The sequence below is a fragment of the Gadus chalcogrammus genome, chromosome 5 (genome assembly GCF_026213295.1).
Source record: "Gadus chalcogrammus isolate NIFS_2021 chromosome 5, NIFS_Gcha_1.0, whole genome shotgun sequence".
In the NCBI taxonomy this organism is placed as follows: Eukaryota; Metazoa; Chordata; class Actinopteri; order Gadiformes; family Gadidae; genus Gadus; species Gadus chalcogrammus.
The window spans coordinates 20,218,575-20,240,493 of record NC_079416.1 but is presented as its reverse complement, the minus strand read 5'-3'; the positions used below and the strand labels follow the sequence as shown (position 1 = coordinate 20,240,493).

Below are 21,919 nucleotides of genomic sequence, written 5' to 3'. Positions count from 1 at the left end.
AGTAGATGTTGTTTTTTCTGAAACACAACCGCACACACTCGCACACTCTCCCACACACAAAAACACACAGACACACACACACACACACACAGAAATACAAATGCGCACACACCCACACGCACGCCATGCCAATAAAAAAAACATGTTGAGTAAAGGGAAGGTGTGAAGGTGAAGCTGCTCTGGTCGCCCACGGACTCCGGCTCGGTGGGGGCTGGGAGTGCGATGTTTTGACTGGCAGTGTGTCGCACTCCTCCACACCGGCGAGACGGCAGCACGGAGCGCGTTTTTTTTACACAAGCCTACGACTACTGCGAGAGGGTTACGGGGGTTAAACGATATTCACAACACCCTCGAGGGAAAGGGTTATAGCGTGTAGCTCGAGCGAGGTGAGAGACAAACGCCCTGGTGAGGTTGGAAAGCGACGGGGGTCGTCCGAATAAAAGGTCCGATGTCTTTCTAACTTTACCGGGGGGGGAGAGCTGACGCATCTTTGTAGCTACACCGACGGCACGGTGCGTGTAAGGTCTGGGTGGTCACAGTTGGTGTGTGGAGCGGGTTGGTGGTTGGGCCGGTTGGTGGTTGGTAGTTGGGCCTGGTTGGTGGTTGGTAGTTGGGCCTGGTTGGTGGTTGGGCCTGGTTGGTGGTTGGGGGTGATGGGGTTTGCTGGGGTGATGAGGTTTGGTGAGGGTCTCGGTTGGGGTGGGTCGGTGGATGGGGTTGGTCGATGAAGGTTTGGGGGAGGGTGGTGCGGTTTCTGAGGCCAACCGGGGTTCATGCCGCCTCCTTCTTGTCCCGCTGGGCGGTGCGTCGGATCTTCAGCTCCGTCAGTTGGATGTAGCGGATGACGTTGGTGTCTGCGGGGCGGAGAGAGGGACACAGCCGTTTGGTACGCAGGGCGGGATGCGACCCAGACATGTCCATCACTAGGTGAGCCGTTTACCGTCAAAGCTTGTCCTCCTTATAGATCTTAATAAGATCTATAAGGAGGATAAGCTTTGACGAAAAAGATGCAACAAAGATAGCTAGGATAAGATCATCTTATTCTAGCTATCTTTGTTGTATACGGGGAATGGGTCAACCTAGTGATTGTTAGTGCTTGGCTGTTGGTTCTATGAACATCCTTACTTATCGACAGCGTTATATTGTTTCATTTTCTTCGGACAAATGTACGTCGCTTTGGATAAAAGCGTCAAGACAAAAACGTCCCGTCCCTCTCTGCTCCCTCCCTCGCCATGTGTCTCCAACAGTGACAAGCGCTGCAGCCGCCCACTTGTGATTGACAGGCAACATGGCTTTCCTGGACCAATCAGGGTAGAGAGTTTCTGATTGGTCAGGAATGAGCAGGGAACTATGGAAATATAAATAGTCTCACAAAGGAGCCAGGCATAGTCACCTCGAAACCGATATTCTGACATCACATTTCCTGCACTTACATCTGACGGAGGGTGACGTCATTTTAAGCAATTACACTCAAAATATCAGCTCTTCAAACTTACATACAGCTCCTTTAAATTCCTAAACACTTAGATTTGCATTTACATTCAGGGCATTTAGCAGACACTTTTATCCAGAGTGACTCACAATAAGTACATTTGTCAGTAGAAAGACAAACAACAATATTTCGCTGTCGGTATACGTAGTAAGGATGTTTATAGAACCAAGTGCCTAGCAACTAACAATCGCAAGGTTAACCCATTCCCCGTATGCAACAAAGATAAAGTAGGATAAGATGCTACACAATGTGAGTACTATTTTTAAGTGCAAGGACATACAAAATACAATAAGTGCGTACATTCAGTGCCAGGACATACAACATACAACAAGTGCGTACATTCAGTGCATTCAAAAAAGGGTTTAGGTGAACTATGACCGAGTGAAGGCTTAGTTATGGTTCAACGTTGACGTAACGCAAGGGGGTTTACAGACCCATTGCGTCCTTGCGGACCCTCCTTGCGTCCACTCAAAAATTATAACCTTACGTGGAGGCGACGCAGAGGGTCGGGAGCGAGGGGGTTGTGGACTCTCACCGGACGGCTCCTGTTTGTGGGACTCCTTGAGGTAGTGCAGGGCCTTCTGGAAGTCCCCCAGGTGGTAATAGGCCACGCCGGAGCGGTACAGGGCCTTGAAGTTCTCCCCCTCCTTCCGGAGCACCTTGAGACAGTACTCCTTCACTCGCTCGTAGTTGACCAGCTCCATCTGCAGCAGGCAGGCTGTGTGGAGAGGAGAGAGGAGGAGAGGAGCAGGGCATGGGGTCCGCTCACGTCACCACACGCAGCACGGTTTGGGTTGCGGTGCGCTGGATGGTTTAATGGTCGATGTTTGAACGTGGAGTGGAGGTGCACGGTTACATTTGTTTGGTGTTGTTTACTTGAAGGAAAGGTTGTGTAGGCTGCGTTATGTGCCGCTGGTTAAATACACGTTACATAATAGTAACATTGAAATACAGGTGATGGAGCAAACATTATTCCATTATTCATATTCTTATTATTCCTATTATTAGGCATTCACAGTGTATCTATGGATACTTATTGTTATTATATCATCATTATTATAATATTTTTCTTATTCTTATAAACTGCAGGATCAAATCAAAGCATGGTGACTCATACCCGCATTAATGTTTGATATGGTTCTGGAGAATCAAAAAAAGCATGCACGTGATGGTGGTGCCGGTGAGGTGAGGGTGATGGTGGTGATGGTGTAGATGGTGGTGGTGGTGATGGTGCTGTTGGTGGTGGTGGTGTTGGTGATGGTGATAATGGTGATGTTGATGTTGATGGTGGTGCTGATGTTGATGGTTGTGATGGTGATGGTTGCGATGGTGATGGATGTGACGGTGACGCTGCCGACGGTTCCTACCCGCCAGGCTGTTGTAGCACTCGAGCTCCGCGTTCTCCACGGCCCCCTCCTGCTCCTCCGTCAGCGGGCTGGACTTACCGCGGCTCGTCAGGAGGAGCGACGGCGGGGACTTGGGGGTGCTGGACCCGGTCCCAGCAGAGCCAGTGTCCGGGTCTCCCAGCACGCGACACAGACCCTTCATCTCCAGCAGAGCGCGGTGGTACTTCCCGATGGCCTCCCGGTACTTCTTGTCCTTGTAGCATTGGGTGCCCTGCGTCTTGAAGTCCAGCGCCCGGCGCACCGTGTCGGCCGGCTCGGAGTGTGCGGAGGACGGCTGCCGGAGCTGCGGCCCTCCGTGGTGGTGCCTCTGTTGTTGCTGGTGCTGGAAGCGGGCATCCTTGGTGCGGAGGTTGGGTGGCTGCTGCTGCTGGTGCCGCGGGGATCCAGCCGCCGCGCCGCTGTCACACTTCCTCCCCGGGCCTGCAGCCTCCCCTCTGGGGGAGCCGTCCTGGGCAGCCGGGCGGACGCTCATCGTCTTTCCGACGGTCCTGTATTAGCGAAGGAACCGAGTGGATCTGTGTTGTTCCGCGCCGTCAGACTAATAACAACGGGGGGATTTGAGACGCGGGGTCGCTGGTGGCATCCTGCTCCTCGGCTCGTGCGTCCGCTGGAAGAACCACGCGCAGATGAACGCCCTCCGCGCGCGCGAAACAAACGGGCGGAGCGCTCCCCGGTGGAGGGTTGTCTGACGCTCTCCGATTGGTTCTTCAACACAGCCTGTTTACTCGGACCAGTCTCTCTCTCTCTCTCTCTCTCTCTCTCTCTCTCTCATCATCTCTCTCTCCTCTCTCTCTCTCTCTCTCTCTCTCTCTCTCTCTCTCTCTCTCTCTCTCTCTCTCTCTCTCTCTCTCTCTATGTGTGTCTCTTTCACTCACTCTCACTCACTCTCTCGCTCACTCTCTCTTCTAGATCTGTGTAGGCCTAACGTTCTTCTGGTCACTCCTCTTCTATCTAGAGGTGCTGGATCAAGAACGCAGTCGTGCTTCTGGAGAGGGATCTGATCGCGAGCCTCTCACGCTGTCTCTGTCTCGGGCTCCTCGTGCACACCCCGTCTCCCGGTGACGGGGTGTGGTGTGGGCAGTGGTTCTGGGGAGAGAAAGATGATGTCATCCCAGCCTGACTCCACCGAGGGGAATGCCGTCCGTCGGAACCCCAACTGGCCCTGTTTCAACCGACCTTGGGAATGATGATACGTTGATGAAACCTTATGGAGTCGATCAGGTCCGCCTCTAACCGGCCATAATGGCTCATTAGCGGATGAAGCACCAGTCATGACATGAGAGTGGTTTTGAATATTTTACAAACTCGAAAATAAACAATTATGACTTTAATCACACACACACGCACGCACACCCACCCACACACACACACACACACACACACACACACACACACACACACACACACACCACACACACACACACAATCTCACACACACACACACACCCACACACACCACACACACACACACACACACACACACACACACACACACACGCACACACACACCACACACACGCACACACGCACACACACACACACACACACACACACACACACACACACACACACACACACACACGCTATTCTAAACGTCTGACATTTTTACTATCGTGTGGAGCATATAAATTATACAGTGAGTTATCTGTTATAGTTTTTTCAGTAGAGCAGTCTGAATAGAAATAGAGCCGTGGTTCGGCTCGACCGCAGACCTTTAATTCAATAGTTATAATTAGGGTACGTCATCACGGCGCGCCGCCAGTCGAGCGTCTCCTGTTTACAACATGGCGGCGGGGGATATGAGAGGTAGCTACACTCGCTCTCTGTTGTCCTATTGAACAAAACACGGCTACGATTAAAGTCGATTCCATGGTGTGGTGAATGGATTTAGTTGTCTTGCATTTGGTTTTCGAGGACTACCGGAGATTAACGTCGGTAGTGTGTGAGGAAGGTCTCCTCCTCATCCTCATCTGGCCAGCGCAGCCTGCTAATGATGGATGATCAACTACATGTTTATACGGATCTATGTCGAAACGATTCATACAGCGACTGAGCGTTCGTTATTTTTATTAAATGGATTCAGGTTAAGACTAATCCGTCGCTTTCACCGTAAATATAAAGTAAATATTAAAACAGTTGCGTTGAATGAAGTCAGGCTGACTGGTTAATCGGTTTCAATCAGATGAGCTGGTTCAGAGGAACATACTGTAAGATGACTGCTGTGCAATGAACCGGTTCAGATATTAATCGCTGCAACACATTAGGATTTATAATAATATGTAATATATCTTTTACAACCGCATCCTAACACGGCCGTAGTGTTTCAAATGAAGTATATGTATGGCTGATGACGACCCCTTCCGTTTCCCAGACAACCTGTTGGGGATCTCGTGGGTTGACAGTGGATGGGTGCCCATCCTCAACCCGGGCAACGTGCTGGACTACTTTTCCGAGAGAAGTAACCCATTTTACGACCGCACCTGCAACAATGAGGTGGTCAAGATGCAGCGGCTCACACTGGAACATCTGAAGTTAGTATAACGTGATTCATGTTTATTCATGATTATAATTACGCACGATAGATGCCCCCTCAAACACTTACCTGCTCCTTCATGACCTGTATCATTTATTCACTGTCTTACCCCTACCTGCTCCTTAATGAGCTGTATCATTCTGGATTCACTGTCTAACCCCTACCTGCTCCTTAATAGAACTGTCTGTGCTAGTTGTTTTTGATAAAGGACCAAATATTGAATTATAATAGTAAATGTATGAAGCAAGATGAATTTGTCTCTCATTGCCTGTTCCCCTTTCTCTGTTGTGGAAGTTCAACACGCGTTTGCTGTTTATTGGTGTTTCCAGTCAGATGGTGGGTGTGGAGTACATTCTTCTTCATGCCCAGGAGCCCATTCTGTACATCATCCGCAAGCAGCAGAGACACGCACCCTCACAAGGTAGGAACAGAGACAGGTACCCACACCATCACAAGGTAGGCCTCAGAGATAGGCATCCACACCTTCACAAGGTAGAAACAGAGACAGGCAGGTACCCACACAACACAAGGTAGGAGAGACGGGCACCAATAAAACACAAGGTAGGAGAGACGGGCACCAATACAACACAATGTAGGAGAGACAGGCACCAATACAATACAAGGTAGGAGAGACAGGCACCAATACAACACAAGGTAGGAGAGACAGGCACCCATTCAACACAAGGTAGGGGAGACAGGGACCCATACAACACAAGGTAGGAGAGACAGGCACCCACACAACACAAGGTAGGAGAGACAGGCACCCACACAACACAAGGTAGGAGAGACAGGCACCCACACAACGCAAGGTAGGAGAGACAGGCACCCACACAACACAAGGTAGGAGAGACAGGCACCCACACAACACAAGGTAGGAGAGACAGGCACCCACACATAACCCACACCGGCAGCTGGCTGGCTACAGAAGTCCAAGAAGCATTGGGTCTTCTATTGGTCAGACAATGGGATCTGAACTCTGAACATTTCTTATAATTTGTTGCCCATCCCCTGTTATCTCTGTGATAGCCAATACAAGTAGTTTAACATACATCTATTGATGCACTTAGTCACATCATCAGTGATGGAACCTGGGGTGTTTCGGGTCTCGCAACATCATACACCCTCAACCAGGCGACCCAGCCGGGATTGATCAAGTCCCCACTTGTGTCTAAGTAGCATGTACCCACGGATCGCCCCTCTTGATCCACAGCCATCTAGAGGCCTTCTCAGCTGCCTCCGTGGTGGTCTTGATGGCCTTCCTCTGACGTGCACCTGTGACTCCAAGCATGCTCCAAGTATGCTTTGCTGAACATTTCTTATAATTTGTTGCCCATCCCCTGTTATCTCTTTGATAGCCAATACTAATATATGTTCGATTATACGATTATTATGTGGTCATAATCCATGCTGTGAATTATGTCAGAAGAGAATGGTGGCATAGTCACGTGCGTCTATGCACTGGTAATCAGGCGATTCAATGAGTTTGAGATTTGCTATAAAATGAACCACAACTTGTTGTCATTGTAAACCTGGAAAAGTTCACAAAGAAACCTCTCTGCCAACACTGGGCTGTCTATCCCCGCTTGTCCTGAAGGGGGCCCCGTCACGGTGCCGCTGGCTGACTACTACATCATAGCAGGGGTGGTGTACCAGGCCCCCGACCTGGGCTCTGTCATTGGATCCAGAGTGGTGAGGGTGCACAGACACACGCACAGACTCACACATGCACGCACGCATGCATGCGCGCACACACACACCTACCTGAACAAACACGCACCTGAGCACAAACACACACACATACACACACACCCCTGAACCAACACACACACACACACACACGTGTACACGAATGCATGAATACACATTCACTCACACAAACACACACACACACACGTACTTGCACGTACACGTACACATGTACTCGCACAGACACACGCGTACACAGCCTGCACACACACAAATGCATGAAGCCACACACACTTATGGAAATATGGAGGTTTGTGTATGTATATGACGGGAGTGATGCTGTGGTTCCAGCTGTCCGCGGTGCATGGGATCCAGTCGGCCTTCGACGAGGCTATGTCCTACTGCCGCTACCACCCCTCTAAAGGCTACTGGTGGCACTTCAAAGACCAGGAGGAGAGAGGTGGGTCTGCCTACTAGAGTCCTATCTCACAACACCTAACCCACCATCTTCAGGTTTCTTCCAGTGGATTTGGGCCCTTTTTCCTTAATCTTAACCCTCAGCCTGTGGGAGTTCTGGGAGATGATTTACTGATCTCGTACGTGAATGACCCGTCCCTGGAAGTTTGATAATGTGATGTGTTATATCAGAAAGGTTTTAGCACAAGGAAATTATAAGGAAACTTTTCTAAAGCTTTACTAAGGCTTGACAAAAATCCCAGAATATAACTTGAAATATGACTAATATCTATAATAAAGATACATAATTATAAAGATCATATCTTTAAAAATAGTAATTAGTATTGTGTAGCATCTTATCCTAGCTATCTTTGTTGTATACTGGGAATGGGTTAACCTAGTGCTCGGCACTTGGTTCTCTGAACATCCTTTCTTTCCCGACAGCGATATATTGTTGTTTCTCTTTCTTCTTACAAATGTACTTAAGTAGCTTTGGATAAAAGCGTCTGCTGAATGCCCTATGTGTAAATGCAAATGTCATACAACCAAAATATATCATGAAAGCTACACAGCATGGAGGTTTGTTGACCACCTATCATGTGCTGCCCTCCAGAGAAAGCCAAGCCTAAATCCAAGAAGAAGGAGGAGCCTAGCTCTTTGTTCCAGAGGCAGCGCGTCGACATGCTGCTGCTGGACCTCCGCTCCAAGTTCCCGCCCACATTCTACCAGGTGAGGGTTGCTCTGAGCTCTGAGGTCACTTCTGCTGTGACCGGTGATCTTCAGAAGATCCTCGGCTGACATTCGGATTTGCTTGATATCATCCCTAATCTGTCTTTGATCTTTTTTTTTCCAGCCCAAACCTGGCGAGAAACCAATCCCAGGTATGAAGTCAGACCTCAAGCTCACACCATGTGTAGAATTCAGACCGTTGCTCATTGAGATGTTTGACGGCAACAAACTAGTTTATTCAATTTTAATATATCAAGTTAATTAAATCCCCAAATAATAGCACTCAACCTTCTTTATATAAATGACTAAACAAACCGATAAGTGTCAACGAGTCCCACTTTGAGATAAGGCCTAAAAAAAAAAATTGTTTGGTTCCGGTTTCCGACCGACCCTGTCAATTTATGTGTGACCCAAATTATTTTATGAGCTTTATAAAAAAGCAAACTATAATTACGTTTTGGTACAGCACCTCTTCATTCTGTACAAGGATGAGCGAAGATTTCTCGTTTTTAAATGAAAACAACCTACCTATCATTTGCTGCCCCTGGAAAAAAATTCCCTACCTACCTATGACCTCAACTGACAACCAACAGGAACCAAACTATTTTTTTTTTTAGGCCTAATCAACCAATTAGTCTTCAGTGTGCCATGACTGTTTTAGCCTCTAGGGGGCAGCAGAACCCAGATACACAGTGCAGCGTGCAGTGCCTCTTTAATCCCTGTGTGTGTGTTTGTGTTGCGTTCTCGTAGTGGAGGTGAAGAAGGAGCCGGAGCCTCCTGCAGAGACGGTGAAGCAGGAGACGGAGAGAGAGCCGGCCACCAAGACCTCCGCCCCTGCCCCCCCAAGCAAACCCCCCCCGGAGAAGAGAGCCCGACTCCAGTGATCAGGGACCCCCCCCCCCCCTCCCCCCCAACCCGGAGGAACCCTGTGGATCAACCCTCAGCCAATCTGCCTCTCCTCAAGCCGGACATGGAGGCGCCAGGGAAGCCCCTCTTCTCAGCCAATCAGATGCCAAGTAGTTTTGTTTTTTTATTGGCTGGGAAGGGGGCTTCCCTGGCAATAACACACATTCATACATGAATGCATACACACATACACAGTCTTGTACTCTCGCTCTTCAGGGGTTACATTACAAAGCAGCTGTAATCCCACAAAATCGACCCAGCAGTGACATCACACGTGGGCGTGTGATGTCACTACCTGGCTGAACTGTACCGACTGGTAGGCTCATGTATCTGTCGGTCATCTGGGTGGACATGCCCACGCGTGATGTCACCATAGGGTAGATTCTGAAGTGGCTGGTCATGGCTAACAGACGTAAACACAGCTGGTGGTAAAGATGTCAGAGCTTTTTAAAGCCTTCCCGTTGTGCTGAGTGAGTTTTGTATGGGCCCGTCGCAAGGCTGACATCAGCGGGCCGTTTTGACATCAGCAGTATTTTCTTTCCGTAATGAATCATTAGGTCATTCTTACTCACGAGCTTTGCTGAGTGAGGGGATTTATCGCAAGACAAAGAAAGGGTTGTCTTCTCAGTCTTCAACATGTTTGATGTTTTGATCAAGAAACCTAATGCTGGCTGGCCTGTTTTTGATAAAAGTACATTCGTATCCTGTTATTCTTCATGTTTTATTATTTGTTTAAAATAATCTGATTCAGTTAAAAATGAAAGTGAATTTTGAATGGCAAGATTGACTTTGTGTCAAATAAAATGTGTTTTGAAATGTGTTGTATTTATGAAATCATTTGGCCTATGTGCAATTACTTCCTCACAAACACAATTGACCAATTAACGAATTGAATTAGTCAATTTCCTAAACCGTCGAGTATACATTTTACAGATATCTTGTTCTTTGTCAAAGCGTGATTCAAAGATCTGTCCACACGATGGCGCAATCGGGCTTTAATTCTACGAAAGTGTACGCACAAATTTCACCCTCACTCCTGTTTCTGTGTTGCCTTTTTCCTCATCCCTTCGCATCTCGTCATGTTCAGGTTCATAAGGCAACCTCTTTAAAAACGTTTAGTCCGCTTTATCCGGGGCAGAAATGGACAAAGATAGGTGACAGTCCGGCTCACCAGCGGCGTTACACGAATGCCACGAAGAAGAAGCGGCGCGCAGGGTGTGGTGGGATAGGAGGCTTCTCCGTGGAGGACCCGAGCGAGAGCCCCAGCTGGCTGCAGAGAAGATGGCTGCAGCGGGGACTTTCAGGCCGACGTCTGGAGACAAGAGCACTTCTCGTCATGCCGAGTGCTGACCACCGGCTCCCCTACGTGTCGGCCCCCTTCCTTCGTTGATTCTCCTCCACTCCGTGGAAATTGGACGGGGTGTGTGCAAACATGGGGTCTCAAACTCTACAGATCCTCAGGCAGGGGCTGTGGGCTTCGATCACAGGCGGATGGTACTACGACCCCCATCAGAATACGTTCGTGAACGCGTTGCATCTGTACATCTGGCTGTTCCTGCTGTGTTTCCCCTTCACGCTGTACATGGTGAGTGTCTGTTCACTGGCCGAGCGCCCCGGAAGGCAATTAAGTCAAATAGATTTAATGTTTCGTCCCAGGCGATCCTCTGTGGAAACTAAGACAACAATGCACCGTGTCATAACATTAATATAGCCGTTTTAACCGCTGTTAAACCTTACTAAAACACAATCTATGCATCATAAAGCCCCTTGCCTGTGGGTTCATACGGGAGCGTTTCATAACAATGCGTGATTCTAATGGCATTGTGTCAAATCTGACGCTCAAATTGTTCCAGCAAGTGTGCCAACCAACGGGTCGGTTGACCCCTCGACAGTTCTATTGTTTATTTGTGAAATCCCTTTTGACAATACTACTCTTGGTTGCTGTAAGTAGGGCATACATTGATATAAGGATATCTTCTATTCAGTAGGATGTATTTGCCCCTTCCCCCACGGCTTGGTGACCCTGGCCAGTACACTGATTGAAGATCATCACTATTGAGTAAATGAACTCATGTAACACCTCCTTTATCAATAGCCATCCAATCGTGCTGATATCAACCATCACAACACGAGTTAAAACCTACTACTGTTGAATTATCTCGATGAGCCATTAGCTGTCAGAAGGCTTGGCTTTAAATCAGTTTATTAGGATGTTAAATATTAAATGAACACGCACTGCCTATTTAAAGTGTCTTTATACATGCATAGTGACGGCTATATTGAGTTTGAGGTCTGCTGTCTATTCCTGGAGAGGAAGTAAATAGACCAGTGGTATCCTGGCTGTGATCAGAATAGCTAGTAAAGGCCGATACACGATTATAAACAGCCTGTATGGCAGATATACAGCTCTAAATAGTTTGACAGGCAGATATACAGTTATAAACAGTCTGAAAGGCAAATTTACAGTTGTAAACAGTCTGAAAGTCATATATAAAGTTATAAACAGTCTGAAAGTCGGATATACAGTTATAAACAGTCTGAAAGGTAGATACACAGTTATAAACTGTCTGAAAGGACACTTAACAATTTGAAAGGCAGATGTACAGCTATAAACTGCTGTTTGATAGCCTCTTCCTTCTGAAATGTGTTTATTTGAAGTTAAGTTATTCACAGCAACCTGTTTCTCTTTAGATAAACTTGACCTGAAATGGCCATGATCCCCGAAGCGTGAATTAGAAAAAACCAACCCCAACTACTTGCATATTGTGTGGCTGTTTGGCTGATTTAAAATTGATTCTATTCATAGATTTATCACACCCAGTGTAAACAAATCATGTGCAAACCAGCGGGTGGTGAGAACGCTCAGAGAAGCCTCGTGGGTTTTATCCGATGAAACAGAGGTAGTAACTATTCACATATACTGTGATGTCCAAATGACCCATCAATTAATGAACTCAATTACTACTACTCGATTAATTCACTGTTCTCACTCACACACACACACACACACACACACACACACACACACACACACACACACACACACACACACACACACACACACACACACCAGCCTGGTGATGCTTGGAGAGAAACGCATCAGTGCAGACTTCACCTAAGGGAATTACCCACAGTTCAAAGCGTTGTGACGTTTACCGCGGAGACCATAGGGAAATCTGGAAATTAGAAAGGTAAACAACAAGACAAGGCTATTGTCAATGCGCGACCAGATGGGAATTTCTGGCTTTTTTCAGTGAGCCGGATCATTTGGATCAGCTCACCAACAAGAGCCTGCTCTTTTGGCTCCCAAACGGCTCTTCATATTTCTACTTATACCTTTTATAACTCAGCCAAATGTAGCCCTTTATGACTAATGATTAGTATTGTGAAGGCCAACAATCAAATAATGATTCAACCCACACGCATCCACTCACTTATCACCTGAGATAAATTAAGTCCGTGAGTTCTTAGTCCTCGGGGCTCACTTTGGGATTGGGCCACACACACACGCACGCACACACACACACACACACACACACACACACACACACACACACACAGACACACACACACACACACACACACACACACACACACACACACACACACACACACACACACACACACACACTAACGTGTGGCTCTTGGCCCCACAGGCCCTGCCGCCCACCCGGGTGATCGTGGGGGTCTACTGCGGCGTCATCGGCACCACCTTCCTGCTGCTGAAGACGGTCAACTACCGGCTGCACCACGCCCTGGACGAGGGCGAGGTGGTGCAGCGGGGGGGCAAGGGGGCCCCGGGGGGCGGGGCCCGCGGCGAGGGGCCCCCCGCCGACGGCAACGCCCAGCAGGAAGACAGCAACGGGCCGGGGTGAGGGACGCACACACAGGCGGACAGACGCACACGCACGCACGCACACGCGCACAGGTCATAGAGACTGTACTGGTGGCTGTTCTGGATGCCGGTCACCAACGTCAACGCAATGGGGCTTTTATTGTGAAAGTCTCTGTTGTTCTTGATAAAACACACACACACACACAATCACACACAATCACACAGAAACACACACTAACACACAGAAACACAATCACACAGAAACACACACACTAGCACACGCACATCACAAATGCACGCACACACACAAAATCATACAGAAACACACACACTAACACAGAAACACAATCACACAGAAACACACAGACTAACGCACACACAATCACGCACACTAACACACACTAGGTTAAAGGTTAACAGTCTTATTGTGAAAGCATGAAGTATAACTGTGGTACAGGACGAGAAGCACACCGTGATGCATCGTACCGGAAGACGTTAAGTTTCCCTTAGCGGTGGAGCACACAAAAATAATATGATTTAGTTCCTGCGCACAGGAATTTCCAGGGCTGAGAACCACAGGACTGACGTAGGTTCTCGGGCGCTGGGGCTCTTCAGGTCCACCCTGAAGCTTTTCTTGGATGAGCCACTTTACTCTCAGGTCATCAGCCTCGGCGAATGAGCAGCCGTTCTCTGTCAACACCCGAAGTGTTTCGTCCGATAGGTCACTGAGCAAATGGAGATGTACTTTAAAAGTGGTGAACTGTACTCCCCTGCGCATAGTGTACATCCTGTACATCAATATCTCTGCCTCCGTGTCGGTATAGCGTACGCGCCGTATTAGGTATCCTATATAGGAGCCATGGGCGTGAGACATCTCTCAGAAGTTTGAGTGCTGGTGTGAACGTCTAAGACGGCTCTCAGAGGAGCGCAGGGAGGAGATGGTGGCTGGGGGGGGGGGGTCCGGGCCTGGGGGAGGGTTCAGCAGGCTGAAGGGTCCGGGCCTTGATCGTCGTCGGTGTTGGCGCTTTTAAAATGGAGGCCAGCCAATGGGTCTTTGGAATATTGCCGATCGATCACAGATCACTTTAATGGAGAGTGAAGTCAAGCCAGGTTCATTTGTAAAGCCTGTTGTCACAATTACAGACTCAAAGGTCGTCACCGGACAGCCACAAACCAGAGCTCAGAAACCCATTTGGGGAAAGTAAAAGGCATTCAGAGACCCCTAGCTAGCTGACAGTTTGGCAAGGCAAATATAATTCTATGTGAAAAGCCACGATAAAAAAGAATCCAAGCCTCACGGACAAGTCATCTGTCAATAGGGCAGCGTGCGTCAGACCAAAACCCAGCTACAGGGGAAGTGGTTAAAAAAAAGCCATGGCAGACAGGAAGCAGAAAACCAAATAATCTCCACTTAGAGTTACGTAACAAGTCATCTGTAGTGCTAGAAAACTACAGTAGTGTGTATGCTAACACAGAGCTTGCCACAGCGCTAAATATCTACAACACATTCACAATGCTAACACAGAGTTAGCTACAGTGCTGCATAACTACAACCCATTTATATTGCTAACACAGAGCTAGCCACAGTGCTGTACATCTACAACCCATTCACAATGCTAACACAGAGCTAGCTACGGTGCTGCATAACTACCACACATTTATAATGCTAACACAGAGCTAGCCACAGTGCTGTACATCGACTACAACCCATTCACAATGCTAACACAGAGATAGCCACTGACTGCAACGAATCTGCTAGCTCATGTGTTATTTCCTCTGGCAGAGGCCCGAGTCTGGCCACCCGTTCAGACAGATTTCCAGCTGACCTGGCTGTCGGGCCAATCTCAACCGTTTATCTAACGTGGGGGGCGGGGTTTGAGCCGATCAGTAGCTGTCCAAGATGGCGGCCGCTGATGTAGAACCGTGACTGGTCAGCGGTCCTTTCTCGAACAAAAGAACAAAGAACTGCACTTACTTATACAGCGCTTAAAGCGCTTTACATCATTGCCTAATATTCACCCATTCATGCACACATTAACACACCGACGGCGGTATCAACAATGCAAGGCGAAAGCCTGCTTGTCGCGAGCATTAACCCCTCTTGCCCACTGCATCCGTCAACGGACGGATCCCGTTGACTTTGAATGGGGCGGAGTCGCAATGCATTGTGGATCCATCCGTTCCGTTGCATCCGTCGGCTCCGTTTTCAGGCAGCGACGGATCCGTCATCCAATCAGATCGCGTATGCTCTTGGCTGACGCATGCCTCTGCAAAGACTACTCCCCCATCCGTCAGCCACGCCCTCCGTCATCCGTTGACGGACGGTGCAGTGGGTAGACGGCGGCGTTAGGGTGAGGCTCAGGGACACCTCGACACTCAGCTAGGTTGAGCGGGGGATCGAACAGAGGCATTTTGGTATGTGGCCGTCGACACCGCCCCTTGGAAAGCTATCGTGAACTGAGAGGTCGCAGACCGATGCGCGTTTGCAAAGTGGTCCGTCGATGTCGAGTTCGGAAAATCTGAGCGTTATCCGAACGCAAACACACAGCTAGCTACAGGGCTTTACAGCCAGGGCAAAGTGGGAGGGGCCGCCGGTGGTCGTCAATATGAGTGGAGTGCCATGAAGTTCCTCTCCGGTGAGATTTTAATCTACTGTTTACAGTCTGTGTTTTGGGTCGAAGGTCAACTCTCTGGCTGTTTGGCGTGGGAAAAGATACTGGTCCACCTGGAGAACCAGTATCTCACCTCCCAGGGCACCGACGTAGATGTCGTTTTTTGGACTTTCCTGCTATTATTTCTAGACTAACGCTATCCCAAGTGATTCGTATTTGAGAAGGATAAACAATGCAAGCCTTAAGTCCTAGCTAGCCATCCTCGCGTTAGCCAGCCATTAATGTCTTAGCTATCCATCCATGCCCGGCCTAGCTTGTCACACAGGTCCTAGCTAGCACCCAGGCCCCTAGTTGCTAGCCATCCAGTTAGCTAGATGGAAAGCCAGCAGTGTCTCAGCTAACCTAAGTCCCTGTCAACCTAGTGACAGCCTTCCAATTCACATCAAGCCAGGTACTAATTCTAACCAGCTGTACCACAGTCGTTGCTAGGTATCAGCTAGTCTGGGTTATTTCTCCACAGCTGAGATGTCTCAGGGATAGCCATGCCTCAGTAAGCAAGAAAGCCAGGCCCGGCCCTTAGCCATCCGAGGCTCCCAGTCTGCCAGGTCGACAGCCAGCCAGGTCTGAGGCTTGTTTTGGAGAAGTGACTCGCTCTCACATTCCAGAGGTCGTGTTGAGCAGGATGCAGGGAGAAGGGGGGAGGGGGGGGGGAGAGGAGGGGAGAGGAGGGGAGGAGGGCAGAGCAGGAGGCCAGGGGAGACGAGGGCAGAGGAGGAGAGAAACTGAGGACGAGGAGAGCAAGAGAGAGGAGGAGGAGGAGGAGGAGGAGAGGCAGGGAAGGAGGGCAGAGGAGGAGGAGAAGAAGAATGAGAGCAGTGGACCACAGAGCTGGTAGCCACTCTACCCACACATCTGGAGTCGCATTCCAGGTCCCTCTAAAAGCAGACAAGCTGGTCTTTATGGCCAACGACGTACGTGTGTGTGTGTGTGTGTGTGTGTGTGTGTGTGTGTGTGTGTGTGTGTGTGTGTGTGTGTGTGTGTGTGTGTGTGTGTGTGTGTGTGTGTGTGTGTGTGTGTGTGTGTGTGTGTGTGTGTGTGTGGGTTGTCCTGTCCTCCCTGAGTCCTACTCCCCATCGTCCTTGCCGTCCCTGCTCAGGTCCTGTGTGTGTGTGTGTGTGTGTGTTTGTCCGTCCAGCTGGACCTGTTATGAAGGGTCTCTGGCATATGGGAGTGATTTATACGCGGCAGTCTGCCGGATGACAGCGTTGCCAGATTGGGCCAGATTTCCCGTCCAATCTGGCTGGCCCAAATCTGGCGACGCCGTCTTCCGGCTGTTTGCCGCCTAAACAAGTCTGACTCGATGCCGTCGCCCCGCCGTTAGTCAGGCTGCAAATGTGCAGACGTCAAGGCGGTTATTTGAATCCCGTGTTGGCGAAGTTGCACAATCAGGTTTCCCCCCCTCCTGAGCCAGGGAGTGCTGGTGGTGACGTCAGGCTGACTGTGTGTGTGTGTGTGTGTGTGTGTGTGTGTGTGTGTGTGTGTGTGTGTGTGTGTGTGTGTGTGTGTGTGTGTGTGTGTGTGTGTGTGTGTGTGTGTGTGTGTGTGTGTGTGTGTAGGGACCCTGGAGGGGGTATCGAGATGGCAGACCTGATCCGACAGGAGACCCCTCCCGTGGACTGCAGCTCCAGGAACTCCTACACTGGGACCGAGTCCAGCCACCAGGTGGGTCTGATGCCAGGACCCCTGTAGGGGCTAATGTACTATAGGGACCACTGACTACTGTACTATAGGGACCACTGACTACTGCACTATAAGGACCACTGACTACTGTACTATAGAGACTACTGTACTATAGGGACCACTGACTACTGTACTATAGGGACCACTGACTACTGCACTATAAGGACCACTGACTATTGTACTATAGAGACTACTGTACTATAGAGACTACTGTACTATAGAGACCACTGACTACTGTACTATAGGGACCACTGACTACTGCACTATAAGGACCACTGACTATTGTACTATAGAGACTACTGTACTATAGAGACTACTGTACTATAGAGACCACTGACTACTGTACTATAGGGACCACTGACTACTGTACTATAGAGACTACTTCACTATAGGAACCACTGACTACTGTACTATAGAGACCACTGACTACTGTACTATAGAGACTACTTCACTATAGGAACCACTGACTACTGTACTATAGAGACCACTGACTACTGTACTATAGAGACCACTGACTACTGCACTATAGAGACCACTGACTACTGTACTATAGAGACTACTGCACTATAGAGACCACTGACTACTGTACTATAGAGACTGCTGTACTATAGAGACTACTGTACTATAGAGACTACTGCACTATAGAGACCACTGACTACTGGACTATAGAGACCACTGACTACTGGACTATAGAGACCACTGACTACTGTACTACAGAGACCACTGACTACTGTACTATAGAGACCACTGACTACTGTACTATAGAGACCACTGACTACTGTACTATAGGGACCACTGACTACTGTACTATAGAGACCACTGACTACTGTACTACAGAGACTACTTCACTATAGGGCCCACTGACTACTGTACTATAGAGACCACTGACTACTGTACTATAGAGACTACTTCACTATAGGGCCCACTGACTACTGTACTATAGAGACCACTGACTACTGTACTACAGAGACCACTGACTACTGTACTACAGAGACCACTGACTACTGTACTATAGGGACCACTGACTACTGGACTATAGAGACCACTGACTACTGGACTATAGAGACCACTGTAAGGACTACCGGGCTATAGAGACTACTGGACTATAGAGACCACTGTACTATAGAGACTACTGTACTATAGAGACCACTGTACTATAGAGACCACTGTACTATAGAGACCACTGTACTATAGAGACTACTGTACTATAGAGACTACCGGACTATAGAGACTACTGTACTATAGAGACTACCGGACTATAGAGACCACTGTACTATAGAGACCACTGTACTATAGAGACTACTGTACTATAGAGACTACCGGACTATAGAGACTACTGTACTATAGAGACTACCGGACTATAGAGACTACTGTACTATAGAGACTACCGGACTATAGAGACCACTGTACTATAGAGACTGCTGTACTATAGAGACCACTGTACTATAGAGACTGCTGTACTATAGAGACTACTGTACTATAGAGACTACTGTACTATAGAGACTACTGGACTATATAGACTACTGGACTATAGAGACTACTGTACGATAGAGACTACTGGACTATAGAGACCACTGTACTATAGAGACTGCTGTACTATAGAGACCACGTCTTGTTCAAAGGCGCCTCCGGGTACGTTGTGGACATCGGGTATCGAACCCTGTATCTTTTTACCAACGCTCCCAGTCCATCACCACGCAGCCACAGACGGGTGTCTCTGATCGGCGTCATTAGCCCGTGTGGCAGTACCGGGGTGCTGCGTGGGGCTGGTCCCAGGAGGAGAGGTCCGTGGTGTACGGCAGTGGCTCTGATCGTCGTCCTCGTTGTCCGTTTTGTGTTTCAGATGGCGTCCACCCACGGCGGCGCCACGAGGGCCAAAGGTAGACCCCGCCGCCTCTCTCTGAGTACGAGACACAGGCCTGGCCGCTCTCCCACCGCCGCCCACACAGACCGTGTCGACGACGGTTAAAACCCTTTAGAGCGGATGTAACGTCGGCTTATTGGTGTCGGGAGTGCCAGTCAGTCCCTCCGCTGTAAACGTAACGCGATAAACCCCGGAGCAGCTTCTCGTGCTTCTGTGTTCCCGCGTCCGTCTTGCGGTTTTTCCGTATCGCTGCGTCTTGCCTGTCTGCCGCACACAGATCCACAGATCCGTCCCGGACATTCCTCTGTGTCTCTGGACGGCATGCCTTCACGCCGGCGCGCAGTGCGTGCGTTCTGTCGCGTTGGTGTTTGCATCGGTGGGGCTAGCCCAGCGTCGAGTGCGTGCTGAGTCAGTAGAACTCTGACCTCTTTCTCCCTCCTCTTGTCTCCCTTCCTTTCTCTCCCACATCTTGCTCTCCTCTTCTCTCCCTCCTCTCCCCGCTGAGCGAGGGATGACGGGCTGCGCCGCGTCACAGAGCTACAAACAAGAATCTGATTCGCTCGCATGTTATCATCGTTAGGTCCTCTGGTTTATCGTCAGCGCCTCGACGTCCGTAGTGTTTTCATCGTTAGGGCGTCTGGCTCTCCGTCAGCATTACATCGTCTGTAGTGTTTTCATCGTGATGTCATCCGTTCCTCATCTACTAGGTCCAGTGTTTGGCCCCGATCACAAACACACAGGATGCAGTGTTTATGTGACGCGTCATTCATGTCGAGGCGTTTAGCCGACTCTAATGACCAGTTGATTAATGAAGGGATGTTGGAAGGCTGTCATTGGCTGACGTCTCCCCTCCTAACCCCCTGGTTGCAGGAGGAGACATGGGGAGGAACGCGGACGACATGAGTTTGACGCTGGTGGAAAGCTGCAGCCACGACCACGGTACGGGTCTAACGTTGCTGAAGGGATTCCCTTTTAAAGCCCATTTATCTGATTCATCCAGATTCCGACGACTAATCGTGTGACTCTGAATTCATCATTGTTCGTCCGGATGGGGGGGTTTGTGAGGTTAGCATTTGCTCTGTTAACCGAGAGTAGCTTTTAATGAGATTTCCAATGTGACATGAACACTTATTCAAAACGAGTGCCAGTAACAGAATAACAACAACATTGTTGTCTACAACCATAAACAATATAATATGCCACAATATGATATTATAATAAAATATACAATATGTGACAACATGATGTATTACCAGATAATCAGCACTATTTTTGGGGCGCTGTGATTATTATTTACAGATGTTACTCACTGTGATATCGCTGCGTATCCCTTTAATTACAAAACCTAAACTGAACCCGGACCGACCGTCCAATCAGATGTCTTTAGAAGCTTTCAGGCTTTTACCGCTTTGTACTTTCAGAGATTCACATCAAGTACCTTATCATCCCCCCAAGAAACAGTTATAGTCATAGTCTCTCGGCATAAGATACAGGAACTGAGATTAGGAAAATAACACTCAAAGTAAAAATATAGAGACAAAAAATGGATGAATGAGAACCGTCCTCTAACCTGTTGGTCTGTCTGTCTGTCTGTCTGTCTGTCCCCCCAGACCTGCTGTCGGACACCAAGATGTACTGCCTGGTGTCCAACGACTCCTTCGCCTCCATGCTACCCTCCACCTCCCTGGGCCCCCTGGAGCTGCCCCGGGACCCCCTCTCCGCCGAGCTCTGCAGCTCCTCCTCCCACCTCCTCCACCCCTTGCTGACCTCCACCTGCGAGACAGAGGCCCCGCCGGCGGCCCCCCCACCACCACCCACCACCTCCACCTCCTCCTCCTCCCTCCCCCTCCAGTCACAGTCCTTCCGCAAGGAGCTGCGGTCCCGGGGCCTCCCCCGCACCTCCAGCTCAGCGGGCGGCGCCTTCCCGGACCCCTCCCAGCCCGACCTGGCGCCGTACCCCCCCGCCCTCGCCCGGAGAGGCGGGCTGGACCCCGTGTGCGAGCTGGAGGCGGCGGCGGCGGCGGCGGCGGCGGTGGCGGCCTGCCGGGCGCCGGGGCCCGGGGACTGGTACGACCTGCAGCGGCAGGAGCCCGCCGTGGCCTCCACCTCCGGGGCCTCGCGCGACGCGGGCGAGGGCGCCTCGGGGCCGCAGGGGGGGGCGAGGGGCCGGTGCCCGGCAGGGGGTCCCAGCGCCGAGAGCCTGCGGAGCCTGAGCACGCGCAGCAGCGGCTCCAGCGACAGCTACGGCAGCGGCAGCACGGAGCGCGACACCACCAGCACCGTCAGCAGCCTGCACAGCGAGCAGACGGGCTCCACCCGCGTGGAGAGCCTGCCGTCGCTGTCGGGGGACGAGCGGGGGTCCCGGGACCGGGGGGACACGCCGGGCTCGTCGGCGTCCGGGCCCCACCCGGAGGGCGGCGGCCCGACTTGTAGTCACGGCAACGGGGCCCCCCGGGGGCTGGGCCGCCGGCCGTCGCGCGAGGCCAACCGGAACCCCCACGCCAACGAGCTGACCGCCAAGAACCCGCCCCCCGACACGCCCGGCCCTGCCCCCAAAGACCCGCCGTCAGACCCCCGGCGGGAGGAGACGCCGGCGACGGCCGCCGGCGTGGTCGCCGTGGAAACAGAACAGCAGGAGCAGGAGCAGGGGGAGGAGGGGG

At 50.2% G+C, this 21,919-nt stretch overlaps 3 protein-coding genes across 3 annotated transcripts in view; 2 read left to right on the top strand and 1 right to left on the bottom strand.

Annotated features, from left to right (window-relative positions):
- Positions 1-771: 771 nt before the first annotated feature.
- LOC130382168 (tetratricopeptide repeat protein 9A) lies at positions 772-3,370 on the bottom strand. The gene is made up of 3 exons (XM_056589775.1): positions 2,860-3,370; positions 2,028-2,210; positions 772-854 (listed from the first exon to the last, which is right to left on the bottom strand). The coding sequence occupies exons 1-3, from the start codon at positions 3,368-3,370 to the stop codon at positions 772-774; spliced, it is 777 nt and encodes a 258-aa protein (XP_056445750.1).
- A 1,264-nt stretch (positions 3,371-4,634) lies between these two features.
- On the top strand, positions 4,635-10,029 carry med6 (mediator complex subunit 6). The gene is made up of 8 exons (XM_056590898.1): positions 4,635-4,704; positions 5,270-5,429; positions 5,761-5,852; positions 7,026-7,120; positions 7,469-7,577; positions 8,187-8,302; positions 8,427-8,454; positions 9,053-10,029. The coding sequence occupies exons 1-8, from the start codon at positions 4,683-4,685 to the stop codon at positions 9,184-9,186; spliced, it is 756 nt and encodes a 251-aa protein (XP_056446873.1). The 5' UTR covers positions 4,635-4,682; the 3' UTR covers positions 9,187-10,029.
- Positions 10,030-10,082: 53 nt separating this feature from the next.
- pcnx1 (pecanex 1) overlaps positions 10,083-21,919 on the top strand; it is a 44,989-nt gene continuing 33,152 nt past the window's right edge. The window contains 6 exon segments of the mRNA XM_056590931.1: positions 10,083-10,793; positions 12,865-13,079; positions 17,272-17,377; positions 19,239-19,299; positions 20,130-20,198; positions 20,870-21,918. Coding sequence (XP_056446906.1) covers positions 10,641-10,793; positions 12,865-13,079; positions 17,272-17,377; positions 19,239-19,299; positions 20,130-20,198; positions 20,870-21,918 — 1,653 coding nt within the window. The 5' untranslated portion in view covers positions 10,083-10,640.

Bases quoted from the DNA above. Each gene is read 5' to 3' on its own strand.
- LOC130382168 (XM_056589775.1), bottom strand. From the start codon at position 3,370: ATGAGCGTCCGCCCGGCTGCCCAGGACGGCTCCCCCAGAGGGGAGGCT. The intron at 2,211-2,859 runs GTAGGAACCGTC...CTCTCCACACAG, and splicing joins GTGCTACAACAGCCTGGCGG to CCTGCCTGCTGCAGATGGAG. The intron at 855-2,027 runs GTGAGAGTCCAC...TCCGCCCCGCAG, and splicing joins CCACAAACAGGAGCCGTCCG to ACACCAACGTCATCCGCTAC.
- med6 (XM_056590898.1), top strand. From the start codon at position 4,683: ATGGCGGCGGGGGATATGAGAG. The intron at 7,578-8,186 runs GTGGGTCTGCCT...GCTGCCCTCCAG, and splicing joins CAAAGACCAGGAGGAGAGAG to AGAAAGCCAAGCCTAAATCC. The intron at 8,303-8,426 runs GTGAGGGTTGCT...TTTTTTTTCCAG, and splicing joins TCCCGCCCACATTCTACCAG to CCCAAACCTGGCGAGAAACC.